The 15,456-nt window shown below is 52.1% G+C and overlaps 1 protein-coding gene across 1 annotated transcript; it reads right to left on the bottom strand.

The window, feature by feature from the left end:
- Positions 1 to 9,041: 9,041 nt before the first annotated feature.
- Positions 9,042 to 14,169, bottom strand: LOC149338755 (uncharacterized). The gene is made up of 2 exons (XM_089550793.1): positions 14,163 to 14,169; positions 9,042 to 12,008 (listed from the first exon to the last, which is right to left on the bottom strand). The coding sequence occupies exons 1-2, from the start codon at positions 14,167 to 14,169 to the stop codon at positions 10,663 to 10,665; spliced, it is 1,353 nt and encodes a 450-aa protein (XP_089406919.1). The 3' UTR covers positions 9,042 to 10,662.
- Positions 14,170 to 15,456: the final 1,287 nt, after the last annotated feature.

Below are 15,456 nucleotides of genomic sequence, written 5' to 3'. Positions count from 1 at the left end.
GCGGCAGAAAACTGGGCTTCCTCTTTTTCTTCCAGCCGGCACACGTCTTGTTCGTTCCTCAGGGCCCATGTGTAGCACGTGACAATATATATATATATATATATATATATATATATATATATATATATATATATATATATATATATATATATTGTCAAGGCCACACAGGCGGGACAGCCAGGTCACGTTTTACTGAGCAGCGCCAGACAGCAGCGAACTCCCGAGCGGAACCCGAAGAAGAGACGACGAAGAAGCACTGCCCGCCGCCATGGCTAAGGCTAGCCAGGATGGCGGTTAAGGCAGTTCGGCCACGAGACGGCGCCAGGAGAATGTCCAGGAATGTGGCATTGCTCCCCCCCCCCCCCCTCTGGAAAGCGCCGTCCTCGGCGCAGCAGGGCGTGTGGTCCGACAGCCGCTTCACCGGGCACGGGCTTTTGGGGCACGAACGTCCGCTGATCATGGAGTGCCCTTGCAGAGGCGCAGTAGTCCTGGTGCATATAGTAGTTATCGGCGACGGGCGCGGAATCCACTGTGTCGGCCATCGTGATCTCGTACACGAGGAGGGAGAGGCACTAAGACAGTCATCATAGATGCGGATAGCTGGAGCATATGGGCGGTCAGGATGGAAAATGCCATGACCTTTGCGCTCTTAGTCGTCTGGACATTGGCTACTTCCAGTGGGAGCAGCACGCGGTCGTTCAGCGTTCCCGACACTGAAGCGTGGGTACTCTGTCCGACGAAATATTCAAGCTGCAGCGTGTTGTGGTTGAACAGCACGGCAAGTGTGGGATGGACGTTGACGTTGCCGAATTCCATGAGGCGGTTCTGGCCGATCACTATCTCGACGGGTGCGCACGGTGAAGAGCCTAGTGGAGACAGAGAAGGTAGAGACGAGTGCGCTGCTAGCGGGCGTGGTAAGGCTTCATTCGGGCGACATGCACAACTTCGGACGTTGGTCGTCTAGAGGAACGAACAGTTCCTTGAGGCAGAACTTCATAGTTTACCTCGCCGAGTTGGCGCAACACTTTATAGGGGCCAAAGTACCGCCGAAGAAGCTTTTCAGAGCGCCCTCGTTGACGGACTGGGCTCCACACCAAAACATGTTCTCCGGGCTGGTAAGTGACATCCCTGTGGCGATGGTTGTAACGTCGAGCGTTTTTTTTCTTGTTGATGCCGGATATGCTGCCGAGCAAGTTGGCGGGCGGCCTCGGCTTCGTGAACAAAGCGGTCGGCCCCCACGACAGTGGAGTTTTCACTACCAGGAAGCAGCATTGCGTCGAGCATTGTCACGGCCTCGCGACCATGGACGAAGCGAAACGGTGTGAAGTGAGTAGTCTCTTGCAGCGCGGTGTTATATGCGAATGTAACGTAAGGGAGTACTGCATCCCAGTTGCGGTGGTCGTCGTCGACATACATGGAAATCATGTCGGCGATCGTCTTATTTAGGCGCTCAGTGAGTCCATTAGTTTGGGGGTGATAAGTTGTTGTTTGTCGGTAACTCGTGCCGCTGAGTCGCATAACTTCCTGTGTCAGCGCCGAGGTAAACGCCGTTCCTCTGTCAGTTATAACGACCGTGGGTGCGCCATGACGAAGCACGATGTTGTGCATGAAGAAGGTGGCAATTTCCGCAGCTGTTCCACGGGGAAGAGCTTTCGTCTCACAGTATCGACTGAGGTAGTCGGTGGCGACCACAATGTACCGGTTACCCAGCGAAGACTCCGGAAAGGGGCCGAGTAAATCCATGCCGACTTGGTAGAAAGGAACTTGTGGTGGATCAATAGGCTGCAATAGTCCGGCTGGCTTAGTCGACTACGTCTTGCGACGTTGACACTCGCGGCAAGTTCGGACGTATCGTTTCACAACCTCCGCGAGCTTGGGCCAGTAATACTTTTGCCGTATGCGTGCCAACGTTCGGGAGAAACCAAGGTGACCAGAGGAACGATCATCGTGGCACGCCTGCAAGACTTCATCGCGAAAGGCATTAGGGATAACGAGCAGATAGGCAGCCTCCGTCGACCTATAGTTCTTTTTGCACAGGATGCCCTCCCGTAAACAGAATTATGACAGGCCGCGTGAAAAGACACGGGGCGGAGTCTGAGCGCTTCCTTCGAGATAGGCAATCAGGGACCGTAATTCAATGTCGCCTCGTTGGCGGCGAGCCAGGGTGGACGCGGAGATGACCCAAGGAAAAGGGAATCGTCATCCAGGTCCACGGTGCTGGCTGGAAGTGGGGCACGGGACAAACAATCTGCATCACTGTGCTTTTGCCCTGATTTATACACGATGGTGACACCAAATTCTTGCAGTAGGAGGCTCCAGCGTGCGAGTCGCCCTGAGGGATCCTTGAGATTTGCCAACCAACACAGCGAGTGGTGGTCGCTCACCACTCGGAAAGGGCGGCCATACAAATAGGGTCGAAATTTCGTTACTGCCCACACAATAGCTAGACATTCTTTTTCGGTGGTGGAATAATTCACCTCAGACCATGATAATGTGCGGCTTGCGTAAGCAATTACGCGTTCGACACCATCCTGCCACTGTACAAGTACCGCACCAAGGCCAACGTTACTCGCGTTTGTGTGCAGTTCTGTGTCGGCTGCCTCATCGAAGTGCCCAAGTATGGGTGTACTTTGAAGACGCGTGCGTAGCTCTTCGAAGGCATGTTGTTGCTCCCGACCCCAGAAGAACGGTTCGTTATCTTTGGTGAGGCGAGTAAGGGGCTCAGCTATTCGCGAGAAGTTCTTCACAAAACGCCGATAGTAGGCGCAGAGACCCAGAAAACGGCGCACACTTCGCTTGTCAGCAGGAATGGGAAAAGAAGCGACGGCAGCAGTCTTGTCGGGGTCTGGGCTAACGCCCTTGGCGCTAACAATGTGGCCCAAAAACTTCTGCTCCTGGAAAGCGAAGTGACATTTTTCGGGCTTAAGGGAGAGACCAGGTGAACGGATAGCTTCGAAAACAGCGCGTAAGCGGCTGAGGTGTTCTTCGAAAGTGTTGGAGAAGATGACAACATCATCCAGGTACACGAGACACGACTGCCATTTGAGATCAGAAAGCAGTGTCCATCATCCGTTGGAAAGTTGCCGGAGCTGAGCATAGACCGAAGGGGAGCAGCCTGAATTCGTACAAACCGTCCGGGGTAATAAATGCGGTCTTCTCCCGGTCACGTTCGTCCACCTCTATTTGCCAGTAGCCGCTCCGTAAATCGAGTGATGAAAAGTATTTGGCGTGGCGCAGACGGTCTAGGGAGTCATCAATGCGCGGCAAAGGATAAACGTCTTTCTTAGTTACTTTGTTCAGACGTCGGTAATCAACACAAAACAGTAGGGTCCCATCTTTATTTGCAACTAGGACCACAGGCGACGCCCACGGGCTCTTCAATGGTTGGATCACGTCGTCCCGGAGCATTTCTTGAACTTGTCTTCGAATTACATCCCGTTCCTTTGAAGATATCCGGTACGGCGACTGGCGTAATGGTCTCTGGCTTTCATCAACTATAATTCGATGTTTTATTATCCGCGTTTGTCTAACTCTGGAGGTTGACGCAAAACAGTCCCCGAAAGAGTCAATGACAGTCTGCAGGTTGCGTTTTTGACTAGGCCGGAGATTCAGGTTCACGTCGAGTTTAACCGGAGCATTCGGTGATTCTATTGACTTCGTAGTCCCCGTCAACGCGTACTCTGCGGCGCATTCCCCGAGTTCTTCAAAGTAAGCAATCGTTGTGTTGGCCGCTAAACGTTGGGGTTCACAACCGAAATTTGTTATCAGTAGTTCGGCTCGCTTATTGTTCAGTTCTATAAGCCCGCGAGCTACACACACTTGCCGACCCAGGAGCAGTGACATGTTGGCTTCAGCGATGCCATGAGCGCCGGCGCTGTCATCGCACTCCACAGGTACTAACATGGTGGTTCTCGACGGAATTACCACGTCATCATCGCAGACCCGCAACTTAGTCCTGCGTTCCTGCGGTTCGTCGCCAACAGTACGGTGTGCGGCAAACGAGACGATCAGCTCCAATGACAGCCCCATATTCCTGTCGAAAATCCAGACCGAGAATCAGGTCTTTAGAGCACTCAGGAAGCACAGCAAAGCAGCCGGGGAAAGTGACGCCGCGGATCTGAATTCGTAAGGTGCAAACGCCGGTTGGCGTCACAACATGGCCGCCGGCTGTGCGGATCTGCGGCCCAGTCCAAGGTGTCAAAACCTTTCTGAGGGTCGCGGCTAGCCGGCTGCTTATCACAGCGAAATCAGCGCCGGTATCTTCCAGTGCGGTTACTTCACAGTTATCGACGGTTACTGGTATTTCCGTAGAAGCCAACTGCTGGCTCTTCGTCGGTGGGCTCGTCGGGTCAGGTGGTCGTTGGTCTCGTCGTCGCTGCAAATCGTCGAGTGGAGGCTCTTGTCTCTTTCTAGCTGCGGCGGCCCTACCCCCAGAGGACACCATCTTCAGTTTTCCCGCCGTGGGGGCCTGCCTCTGAATTCGCCAGAGGTCGACGGGTGGCTGGGAGAAGAGAATCTCCTTGGCGATGGGGATCGAGACTGGCGTCGCGGCACGGTCTGAGCCTGCAAGTTGGACGTCAGGTACTGTTCAATTTCTTGGGGTCGCTCGCCGTAGCGCGGTCGAGGAGCGTCTGAAGCAAAACCCCTTAATCCCATCCGACGGTAGGGGCAGTGGCGCATGATGTGGCCGGGCTCACCGCAGTGGTAGCAAAGTGGCCGGTTCCTCGGCGTTCGCCACATGGCCGCTTTACGGATGGCGGGCCGGAATTCCTGCGGCACGGTGGTGGGCACAGTTGGACGTGGGTACTGCACAGCCGGCACAGGTGAAAAAGCTTGTGCCACTGCCGTAGGCCGTCGAAGTGCCTTGCTGTAGGTCATGATGTAGGGTTGCGGCTCCGGAACAACTGGTGCTGGCTGCACCACTCGACGGATTTCATCCCGTACCACGTCCGACAGGGCGGCAACGCTGGCCTGTGGAAACGGAGAAAAAACCAGTCACACAAGACGACGGACAAGAAGAGTGTACACACCACAACGACTGGACTAACAACTGAAGTTTATTGGAAAATACATGGTCCGAGGAAGGCCAGCAGAGCATGCGCAACAGCATCATCACTAATCACTGCGCAAAAAGAGACAAAGACAAGAAATCTAAACTATCGTGGACGACCTAAAAAAGCAAATTCTTTTTCAAGTAGGCGCACCGAAGTTGTGCTTATACAATCAGAGCCTAACAAACCGATATGATATGCCTCCAGTATTTCCCGCTCCTGTTTTCCCTTGCCTCTACCAAGAATGGTGGTATTGCCGAACAAAGGATAACAGCCACATTCATTGCAATGGCGAGGCAAGTTTGCACCGCCACCGGACCCCAGGGAGGAGTGATGCTCACGAAGCCGGTCATTAATACACCGGCCAGTTTGGCCGATGTAAACTCTCTCGCATGTGAGGGGGAACTTGTACACCACCTGTGCGACACATGTCGTGAAGCGATTCTCATGCTGCGTTGTGCAAACGTGGTTCCTTTCCCTGCCTCTGATTGTATAAGCACAACTTCGGTGCGCCTACTTGAAAAAGAATTTGCTTTTTTAGGTCGTCCACGATAGTTTAGATTTCTTGTCTTTGTCTCTTTTTGCGCAGTGATTAGTGATGATGCTGTTGCGCATGCTCTGCTGGCCTTCCTCGGACCATGTATTTTCCAATAAACTTCAGTTGTTAGTCCAGTCGTTGTGGTGTGTACACTCTTCTTGTCCGTCGTCTTGTGTGACTGGTTTTTTCTCCGTTTACAATGTACCAACTGGCCCGCATTTCAACCCTTCTGTGGCCTGTGGAGCTTCGAAGCGGAGTTTCGCGAGTTCTTCGCGAACGATGCTCCTTACAAGGTCTCGAAGATCTTCAGGAGGCAGCGTCGTATAAGAGCAGGTTTTAGCGGCTGCCATACTAGCCTGACGGCCGTACTGCGCACCGCGTTCCTGCAAGGAGCGTTCCATGCTCACTGCCTCCTTCGTAAAATCGGCCACTGTCCTTGGAGGGTCGCGGACAAGTCCAGCAAACAGCTGCTCCTTAACGCCCCGCATCAGGTGCCGCACTTTCTTTGCCTCGGCCATAGCAGGGCCGGCTCGACTGAAGAGGCGCATCATGTCCTCAACGAACATGGTGACGCTCTCGAGTGCAGAGCGACTTCCGCCTTCTCTTTTCGTTCACTGGCGCCGAATGTCGCCAGCAGCTCGCGACGAAAAACCTCGCAGGTGGCAAAAGAGGTCTCGTGGGTTTCGAACCAGATCTTTGCCGAGTCCTCTAGTGCGAAGTAAACGTTCCTCAACTTGCGCTCACCGTCCCACTGGTTGAAGGCTGCCACACGGTCGAAACTGGCCAACCAGTCTTCAACGTCCTCGAACCTGTCACCGTGGAACGTCGGCTGTGACCTGGGCGCGTGAAGTACCAAGGGAGTGTCAGCTCCAAAACGTTGAGTGGTCTGGCTACCAGTGATTGATGTCATATCTCTTGCCGGTTTTGTCAGGCCGCTGAACTCTGGCTGTAGGCCTCGCAGGCGGCGGCTCGGTTTGTGGACGGGGGTTGTGTCCACGCACTGAGAGCTGCCTTCAAAGGTGTTTTCAGAGTCAGTGTACATGGGACGTACCCAGCACCTCCACCAAATATGTCACGGCTATACAGTCGGGACAGCCAGGTCACGTTTTACTGAGCAGCGCCAGACAGCAGCGAACTCCCGAGCGGAACCCGAAGAAGAGACGACGAAGAAGCACTGCCCGCCGCCATGGCTAAGGCTAGCCAGGATGGCGGTTAAGGCAGTTCGGCCAGGAGACGGCGCCACGAGAATGTTGTGCAGGAATGTGGCAATATATATATATATATATATATATATATATATATATATATATATATATATATATATAGTGAACAGTGGATTTATTAGTGGGTCACGGAGACCAACGAACGCAGCGGTCAGGTCGTAGCAAGACGGCAGAACCAGCCGAAGGAAGCAGCTCCAGCACGAGCCTCGCGCCGGAACCACCAGCGATGACGACGAAGTGCGGCACCGCGGAGACGTCCTCTTCTTCTTCTTACAATGGCCCCGGCGAGAAGGAATAGCCATCCTGGCGACTTACGGCGAAGAAACGACAGGCGGGTTGTAATATGGTTTGAGGCGACTAACGTGGACGACCTCGCGACCACGGCGGCGGTGGTCCGAGGAAGGTGTAACTGGCTCAATGAGGTAGTTGACAGGAGACGTGCGTTGAATGACGCGATAAGGGCCATGGTACTTGATGGAGAACTTGGTGTCGGCATGAACCCAAAGCCAAACGAGACAGTCAGTGGAGAACGTCGGAGCAGGCCTGGCATTGTCGTGCACGTCTTTGCGGTATCCTTGTGTGTCGGAAGTAAAGGTGCGGGCCAGCTGACGGCACTCTTCAGCCTTGTCAGCAAGGTCGGAGATAGTTGTGTATTCAGACGGATCTGGTCGGTAGGGTAAAATGGTGTCGATGGTACAGGATGGTTCACGGCCGTATAAGAGGAAGAAAGGGGAGAAACCTGTCGTCGCTTGATGGGCGGTATTATAGGCAAAAGTCACAAACGGAAGTACCTGATCCCAGTTGGAATGGTCAGACGAAACGTACATTGCGAGCATGTCGCCCAGAGTGCGATTGAAACGCTCCGTGAGGCCGTTTGTTTGCGGATGGTAGGCAGTAGTCGCACGGTGTATGATTTGACATGCTGAGAGGAGCTCTTGAACTACCTCGGACAAAAATACGCGGCCCCTGTCACTGAGCAGCTCCCGAGGTGCGCCGTGACGGAGGACGAAGTGGTGCAGAATAAAATAAGCGACGTCACGAGCTGTGGCCGTGGGAAGGGCGGCTGTCTCGGCATAACGGGTCAGGTGATCGACGGCGACGATTATCCATCGGTTACCTTCCGGAGTGCAGGGAAGTGGGCCATAAAGGTCGATGCCGATGCGGTCAAAGGGGCGAGCAGGGCATGGTAAAGGCTGCAGGGGTCCGGCCGAGCGACAAGGTGAATCCTTTCGTTGCTGACAGGCATCTCACGATCGAATGTAGCGGCGGACAAAATTGTACATTCCACGCCAGTAGTAGCGCTGACGAAGTCGGTGATATGTTTTGAGGACACCAGCGTGAGCACTTTGCGGGTCAGTGTGATGATGGGCACAAACGTCGGAGCGGAGATGGCGTGGGATAACCAGTAACCATTTTCTGCCGTCAGAGTTGTAGTTTCGGCGATAAAGGAGACCATCCCGGACGGAGAAATGAGAAGCTTGGCGGCGGAGAGATCGCGGATATGCAGCCATGGTAGGGGCATTGATGACGTTGAACAGGGCAGAAATCCAAGGATCTCGGCGCTGCTCGGAAGGCATATCTGAGACCGTGAGAGCGGTCAGGGGAGGGTCTGGTGTGGGAACGGCAGGCAGGGACACCGGCGACCGAGAGAGAGCGTCGGCGTCAGAATGCTTGCGGCCCGAGCGGTATACAACACGGATATCATATTCCTGAAGGCGCAAGGCCCAGCGTCCGAGACGGCCCGACGGATCTTTGAGCGTAGCGAGCCAACAGAGGGCGTGGTGGTCTGTTACAACGTCGAACCTGCGTCCGTACAGGTAAGGACGGAACTTGGTGATCGCCCGGATGATCGCCAAACACTCTTTTTCGGTAACGGAGTGGTTTGACTCTGCTGTCGTGAGGGCGCGGCTGGCATAAGCGACGACGTATTCAGAAAAACCATGCTTGCGCTGGGCGAGTACCGCACCGAGGCCGACACCACTGGCATCAGTGTGGAGTTCCGTTGGAGCATCGGGATCGTAATGACGAAGTATGGGCGGTGATGTCAAAACTTTTCGGAGCTTCGCGAAGGCCTCGTCGCAGGCCGGTGTCCAAGAGGACAAGTTAGCGGGTCCATTCATGAGCTTTGTTAGTGGGGCGATGATTGTAGCAAAATTACGTACAAAACGACGAAAGTAGGAACATAGGCCTACGAAGCTGCGCAGCTCTTGGAGAGAGGCCGGTTTCGGGAAGTCAGCAACGGCGCGTAGCTTCTCAGGATCAGGGAGGACCCCATCTTTACACACGACGTGGCCGAGGATGGTGAGTTGGCGGGCGCCGAAGTGACATTTTTTAAGGTTCAGTTGAAGGCCGGCGCGAGCAAGGCAGGTCAGCACCTGGCGGAGACGATGCAGATGGGTGGAAAAATCAGGACAGAAAACCACGATGTCGTCCAGATAACAAAGACAGGTCTTCCATTTGAGGCCACGCAGCACGTTGTCCATCATTCGCTCAAATGTTGCTGGGGCGTTACAAAGGCCGAACGGCATTACGTTGAATTCGTAAAGCCCATCTGGAGTGATGAAAGCGGTCTTTGGGCGATCAGCTGGAGCCATGGGAACTTGCCAATAACCGGAGCGTAGGTCAAGCGAAGAAAAGAATTCGGCGCCTTGCAAACAGTCCAATGCATCGTCAATGCGTGGGAGTGGATACACATCCCGACGTGTGATTTTGTTGAGGCGTCGATAATCCACGCAGAAGCGTATAGACCCATCCTTTTTCTTGACAAGGACAACGGGAGATGACCAGGGACTACTTGATTCTTGAACAACACCGCGGTGGAGCATGTCGTCGACTTGTTCGGCTATGACACGACGCTCTGTAGGTGACACACGGTATGGGCGCTGGTGCAGAGGCGGGTGAGTGCCTGTGTCGATGTGGTGGGAGACAGCCGTCGTCCGGCCCAAAGAGGCTTGCGGCGTGTCGAACGAAGACGAAAAATGGTGCAACAGCTCAAGAAGCTGCTCGCGGCGGCGTGGCTCGAGGAAAGTATCAACAGAACAGGCGAGGAGATCACGCTGAAGCGGGTCAGAAGCCACATTAGTAGGGGTCAACGCATCAATTTCGCAAGCAGATGAACGGTCGGTAGCGTCGAGGTCAAATAGTACGTCCACAGGCTCAAAACGGCCAACGCACTCTCCACGAAGCAAAGTAACGGCGTAAGAAAGTGTATTGAAGACCAGAAGTGTGCTGGCACCATTGCGCAAGTCAAGCACGGCGAAGGGCAGTGAGATACGGTGGCGGCAGGAAGCAACGTCGGAAGGTAAGAAGACAACGGTGGCGTCGGCGGTAGAAGCAGCACAGAGAGGAACGAGGACAGCGCTAACGGGTGGGATAGTAGTGTCCTGAGCGACATGGAGTTTCGGAACAGCACGAGGACCCACGTCATCAAACGCAGCGGCGGATGGCAGAGCGCATGGCACGGAAAGTTCGACGTGAGGGCGGGCGCAGTCAATCATGGCATGGTGATGGGACAGAAAATCCCAGCCGAGAATGACATCATGAGAACAAGTGGTGAGGACGATGAATTCAATAAAATACACTTCGTTCGCAATTACTACTCGGGCGGTGCAGAGAGCTGTGGGCTGGAGATGCTGTGCGGTGGCGGTACGTAGCGACAAACCGGAAAGAGGCGTCGTCACCTTGCGAAGAGAGCGGCAGAGTTTTTGGCTGATAACAGATACGGCGGCACCAGTGTCTATGAGAGCAAGCGTCGAAACACCTTCCACAATAACGTCAATAACGTTCGCAGGGAAAAGAGGACTTTGACGGTCAGCGGAGTACGCAGTTCGTGCCTCGGGAACTGCGACGGTTAGTTTCCCTGCTCGGCTGAGGAAAGTCGGCGGCGCATGGGCGAAATGGAGCGGCGGCGGGGTGACGGTGAGCGACGAGACCAGGAAGCCTGGTGGTCAGAGGGTTCAGGTGGCGGCCCCGGCGGAACTCGGAAGGAGGGCGCCGAATAGGACATGCCCGTATAGTCAGGCCTCGACAGTGTCATGCGGCGTCGACAATGGCGGGAGACGTGCCCGGGAATGCCGCAAGCAAAGCATATCGGACGGTTGTCCGATGTGCGCCATGGCGAGGTGGGCGGCGCAACTCTACCAGTAGTGCGTTGCGAGCGCATGATGGCCGAAGGATACGCATACGCCGGGGGAGGGGCTGGGCGAGCCACAACTTCGGCGTAGGTGCGAGGCGCCGCCACAATGGGGTGCGGCACGAAAGCGTCAGGATAACTCAGCGGCGAAGCACTCGGGGCAGGTGGAGATAAGGCAGCCTCAGAAAGCGCCATCCGGGCAGCGACAGGAGCTGTAGGATGGCCGGAAGGAAGAGCTTCCGAGACCTGTCGCTGGATTTCATGTCTGAGCTGCGGCGCCAGAGAACATGATGGTTCGGGTAGAGATGGTAGGAGAGATAGCTGGCGGGCAACCTCCTCGCGGACAAATTTCTTGATTTCGGCGCTGAGGTAGGAGGAGTCGGGGTCCGCGGCCAGTCCAGCGAGCGACGCGTCAGCAGGGTGGCGAACCAAAACGCGTTGCTTCCGTAGCTCGTCGAAACTTTGGCAAAGTTCGTATACCTTTGCGATGGTGGTCGGACTCCTAGCCACGAGCATGTTGAAGGCTCCATCATCGATGCCCTTCATGACGTGGCGAATTTTATCTTCCTCTGTCATAGATGGGTTCACTCGTTTACATAAATCGACTATGTCCTCGATGTAACTTGTGAAGCTTTCACCGGTCCTCTGCGCTCGCGAACGGAGACGCTGTTCAGCGCGAAGTTTGCGAACGGCAGGGCGGCCGAATACTTCGGCAAACGTGGTTTTGAACACGGACCAGGTGGTGATGTCCGACTCGTGGTTCCGATACCAGAGGTTTGCGACGTCAGTAAGATAGAACACGACGTTGTTAAGTTTCAGAGCGTCGTCCCACTTGTTGTGTCGGCTCACCCGTTCGTAGGCTGACAACCAATCTTCCACATCTTGGTCGCAGCTGCCACTAAATATAGCAGGGTCGCGTTGACGTGAGGGTCCAGAACAGGTGATAGGTGGAAGCAGGTCGCAGGAAGCAGGGTCGGGGGCTGCTGGCTTGGGTCCTCCATGGGAACGGACACCGTGCGACTGTGGAGTGCCAGGGCGACGTCGGGGGTTGGGATCGTTGCACCCTCCACCAAGTGAACAGTGGATTTATTAGTGGGTCACGGCGACCAACGAACGCAGCGGTCAGGTCGTAGCAAGACGGCAGAACCAGCCGAAGGAAGCAGCTCCAGCACGAGCCTCGCGCCGGAACCACCAGCGATGACGACGAAGTGCGGCACCGCGGAGACGTCCTCTTCTTCTTCTTACAATATATATATATATATATATATATATTGCCGCAAATCTTTGTAGCGTTTGTTTGTTATGTTTATTTGTTCATGCTTCAAGGCTGCCGGCACTGTATCCATTACTCGTTGAAATGTCGCTGGTGGGGAACAGAGACCAAACGGCATCACCTTGAACTCGAAGAGGCCATCTGGAGTGATGAATGCGGTCTTCTCGCGATCACATGTCCTGGAACGAGCATGTTCAACATCTGTCGACAAAGCTAAGTAAGATTGTAGGTACAATAAACAAACACCGTCACACCCTCCCACTAGCTACAAGAAAGCTCTTATATAATGCCCTTTTCTATCCACAACTCCGCTACTGCAGACTGCTTTGGGGAAATACCACCAAGTCAAACATCAATAAACTTGCTTTAATACAAAAAGGGTCACCCGCGTTATTGAAAATATATCATTTTTAGAACACACAGGACCCCTTTTTCTCAAACATTGCATTCTAAAAGTGGAAGATATGCACTCTTATAACCTGTTAAGTAAGTACACTGCAAAAAAATTCTGTGAATGTTACGTACAAACTCTCCATAACAGAACAAACGCTTGCTCTGTTGAATCTAAAATGGAGGGTCCATCCGTAACACATTCGTGAAGGTGGCTGGCTGTATTATGCATTTTCTGAAACGTATGACTCGCCGTAACTGTTGGCCCCCGGACTAGGCACCACATGACGTCCCATTTCCGATCTGTGTGGTTTACTCTTGTTCGACAATGTCCGCAAACCAGCATGGCGAAAATGAGATTAACCCCATGTGCAAAGGTTAAGATCCGAGGGGGGGTGATAATCAAATTAGACCCAAGAGACGCATAATGTTGCTTCAACGTTGAGGGATTGCTACAAATTGTAAGCAACATTAAATAACAAAGGACTTACTTTGCTATAACTTTAAAAGAAGAACGTTGACTTCATAAAAAAATGCTTTCACTGTTGTTAACCACATGACAGGGTAACAATTAATAAATGCACTTAATAAATCATGTAGAAATGCAGCGTAATGAGGTCAAGAGTTAAAAAAACATTTAGACACAGACAATGGTTAGACAACTTCTCTAAATTGAAACTGAATACCAGCTGAAAATACATTACAAACATGATGAAAGTGCACAAGGTGAAAGCCGAATTTCCGTCTGCCGTTTGATAAGGAAACGAACCAATGAGAAAGCCAAAAGCATGGGCAAACCGATTTGTGAATGCAGTGCAATGTAGCAGTCACATGTTTGCTACACAACCATCAATCAAAAACGCTAACTCCTTCACGGATAAAAAAAGCACAGGCACAACAAAATATTGCTCATTGCAATGTTCAATTTATTAGGTACCTATAGCCGGCCATTCATGCCTGGTCTTCCTGCGGATAAATGAAACGCTGCAAAAAAGCAGTGAGCAGCCATAATTGCTCTAGTGACAAGGAGGATGTGCACCGTCGGTGCTGCTCTCTCATCCTGAGTAGGAAATAATAGCTGTTTTTTTCTGGAATGTACTCTGGAAGCGTGAATTTCCTATCCACCTTTATTTAGCTTGCACTGACACGACCCATCATGAACTCTGCAGCTTTGACAAACATGCGGGCCAGTCGACAGCTACAGAAGACTGTAGAACCCTGCTAACTTGCAAAAAACCAGTGCTCAGAAAGAAAAATTTGAAAAAAATGAGGAGCTCCTTATACGCACTATGTTTTATATGGTACAAAGAATGCGGCTAAGACATGGCATGAATATTGTTTTTTTCTGCTCAGTTACAAACTTTCTCGCCTGTGTTAAAATATTGCTGCAATGTAAATAATGAAACATGCCAGCATTGCACAACATGCTGTAAGACTTACAAAATACACCCCCTGCAAGGCTACCACATGCCTCTTACATGTGGTAATGTTTATATTTACCAAACTATCTAGTCTAAAATGAGACACCAAGCCTCCGACATCTCAAGATGTGTACCTCCCATGCAATTAATTAGAGGGATTGGAGATGCTCCTCCTTGATGGCATTTCATTCGCTAGGTGTGGAAGGACCGGATATGAAGGTGAACAACTGGACACCCACTTTATAAGCAACGTCACAATGAGCAATGTGCCTTGGCTTTTCTTCCATCCAAAAAGTTTTATGTTCCATGTTTACGTAACTGCTTGCATGTACTCATTTTGGATTGCTGGGAGGTTCTTTTCTTTGTTAAACTAGCTTTAACTCTGGCCTCAGTCCTCTGCACCTTCTTAATTTTTTGCTAGTGTTCACCTTAAGTCATGTGCAAGCTCACGCAGATCTCTACTTTTCTACGTTTCCAACTGTCACATCTTCTCTGCCTTTGTCATGTCCATCACTGCATCCGACGCCTTCAAGTATGCTGTGTATAATCACCTTAACTAATCTGCCTATTACACATGTATTTTTGTTAGCCACCCACTCCTCTCTCCGGCGCCGATAGGCCCTGACAGTAAATAAATGAATTGTAGTCTTAGCTAAGTCTCAGCAAGCATGCATTATGTTCAGTTTATTTTACCATGTTGACCAGTAAAGAGTGGACAGGAAAAAGCTGCTAAGTGGAGCTTGACATGCCTCTCGCCCCTACACTGGAAAGCAGCAGGCAAGGCATACGTAACCACTAACGACAACGGAACATGCCAAGTGCGAAGTAAATCAGTAATGTTCCTCGCATTTATCACAAGGCATACTCTCTGCTCAGTAATTTATTACCCCCTTAGACATTCTGCAAGGAGTGTATACAATGATGTGCCACCACAATACAATGAGAATCATTAACCCTGTGCCAATACAACAGCAAAAAAATTAAAGCCCAATAAATGCATTGCTTACATGCAACCAAGAGGTAAGAATGGGCCAACCTGGCACATATAATGAAAATAAGCTCAAAATAATAAAGAATGACATTTGAGCAGCCGCTCATTCCCCCACCCCCTCCCACAAAAAAACATGAAAAAGGGTCCTCTTCACACGGCACGTTTGAAAGATGCGGATGTAATATTTGCGAAAGTTTAACTACGTGTGAAATTCAGATATAAATAACGCTAACGCATGCGGTTGGAAGCGAGGCGCCAGGGCGTGGGCAAACAGTAATCGTCTTCAGGTATCGACTGGTTCCACCTCCTGAGGGCCGCTGCTCGACGAATACCACTCATGGCCACGTCCACATCCAACAAGCTTGTAATAAACATTAGACAGGTGTTTATCATGACGCAGCAGCAGCAGCTCATCAGTGCTATTGACCAGTCCTGAA

The sequence above is a fragment of the Amblyomma mixtum genome, chromosome 6 (genome assembly GCF_055824585.1).
Source record: "Amblyomma mixtum isolate Tamu chromosome 6, ASM5582458v1, whole genome shotgun sequence".
In the NCBI taxonomy this organism is placed as follows: domain Eukaryota; kingdom Metazoa; phylum Arthropoda; class Arachnida; order Ixodida; family Ixodidae; genus Amblyomma; species Amblyomma mixtum.
Note: the sequence above shows the minus strand (reverse complement) of the source record. Positions and strands in the feature narration are given on the sequence as shown.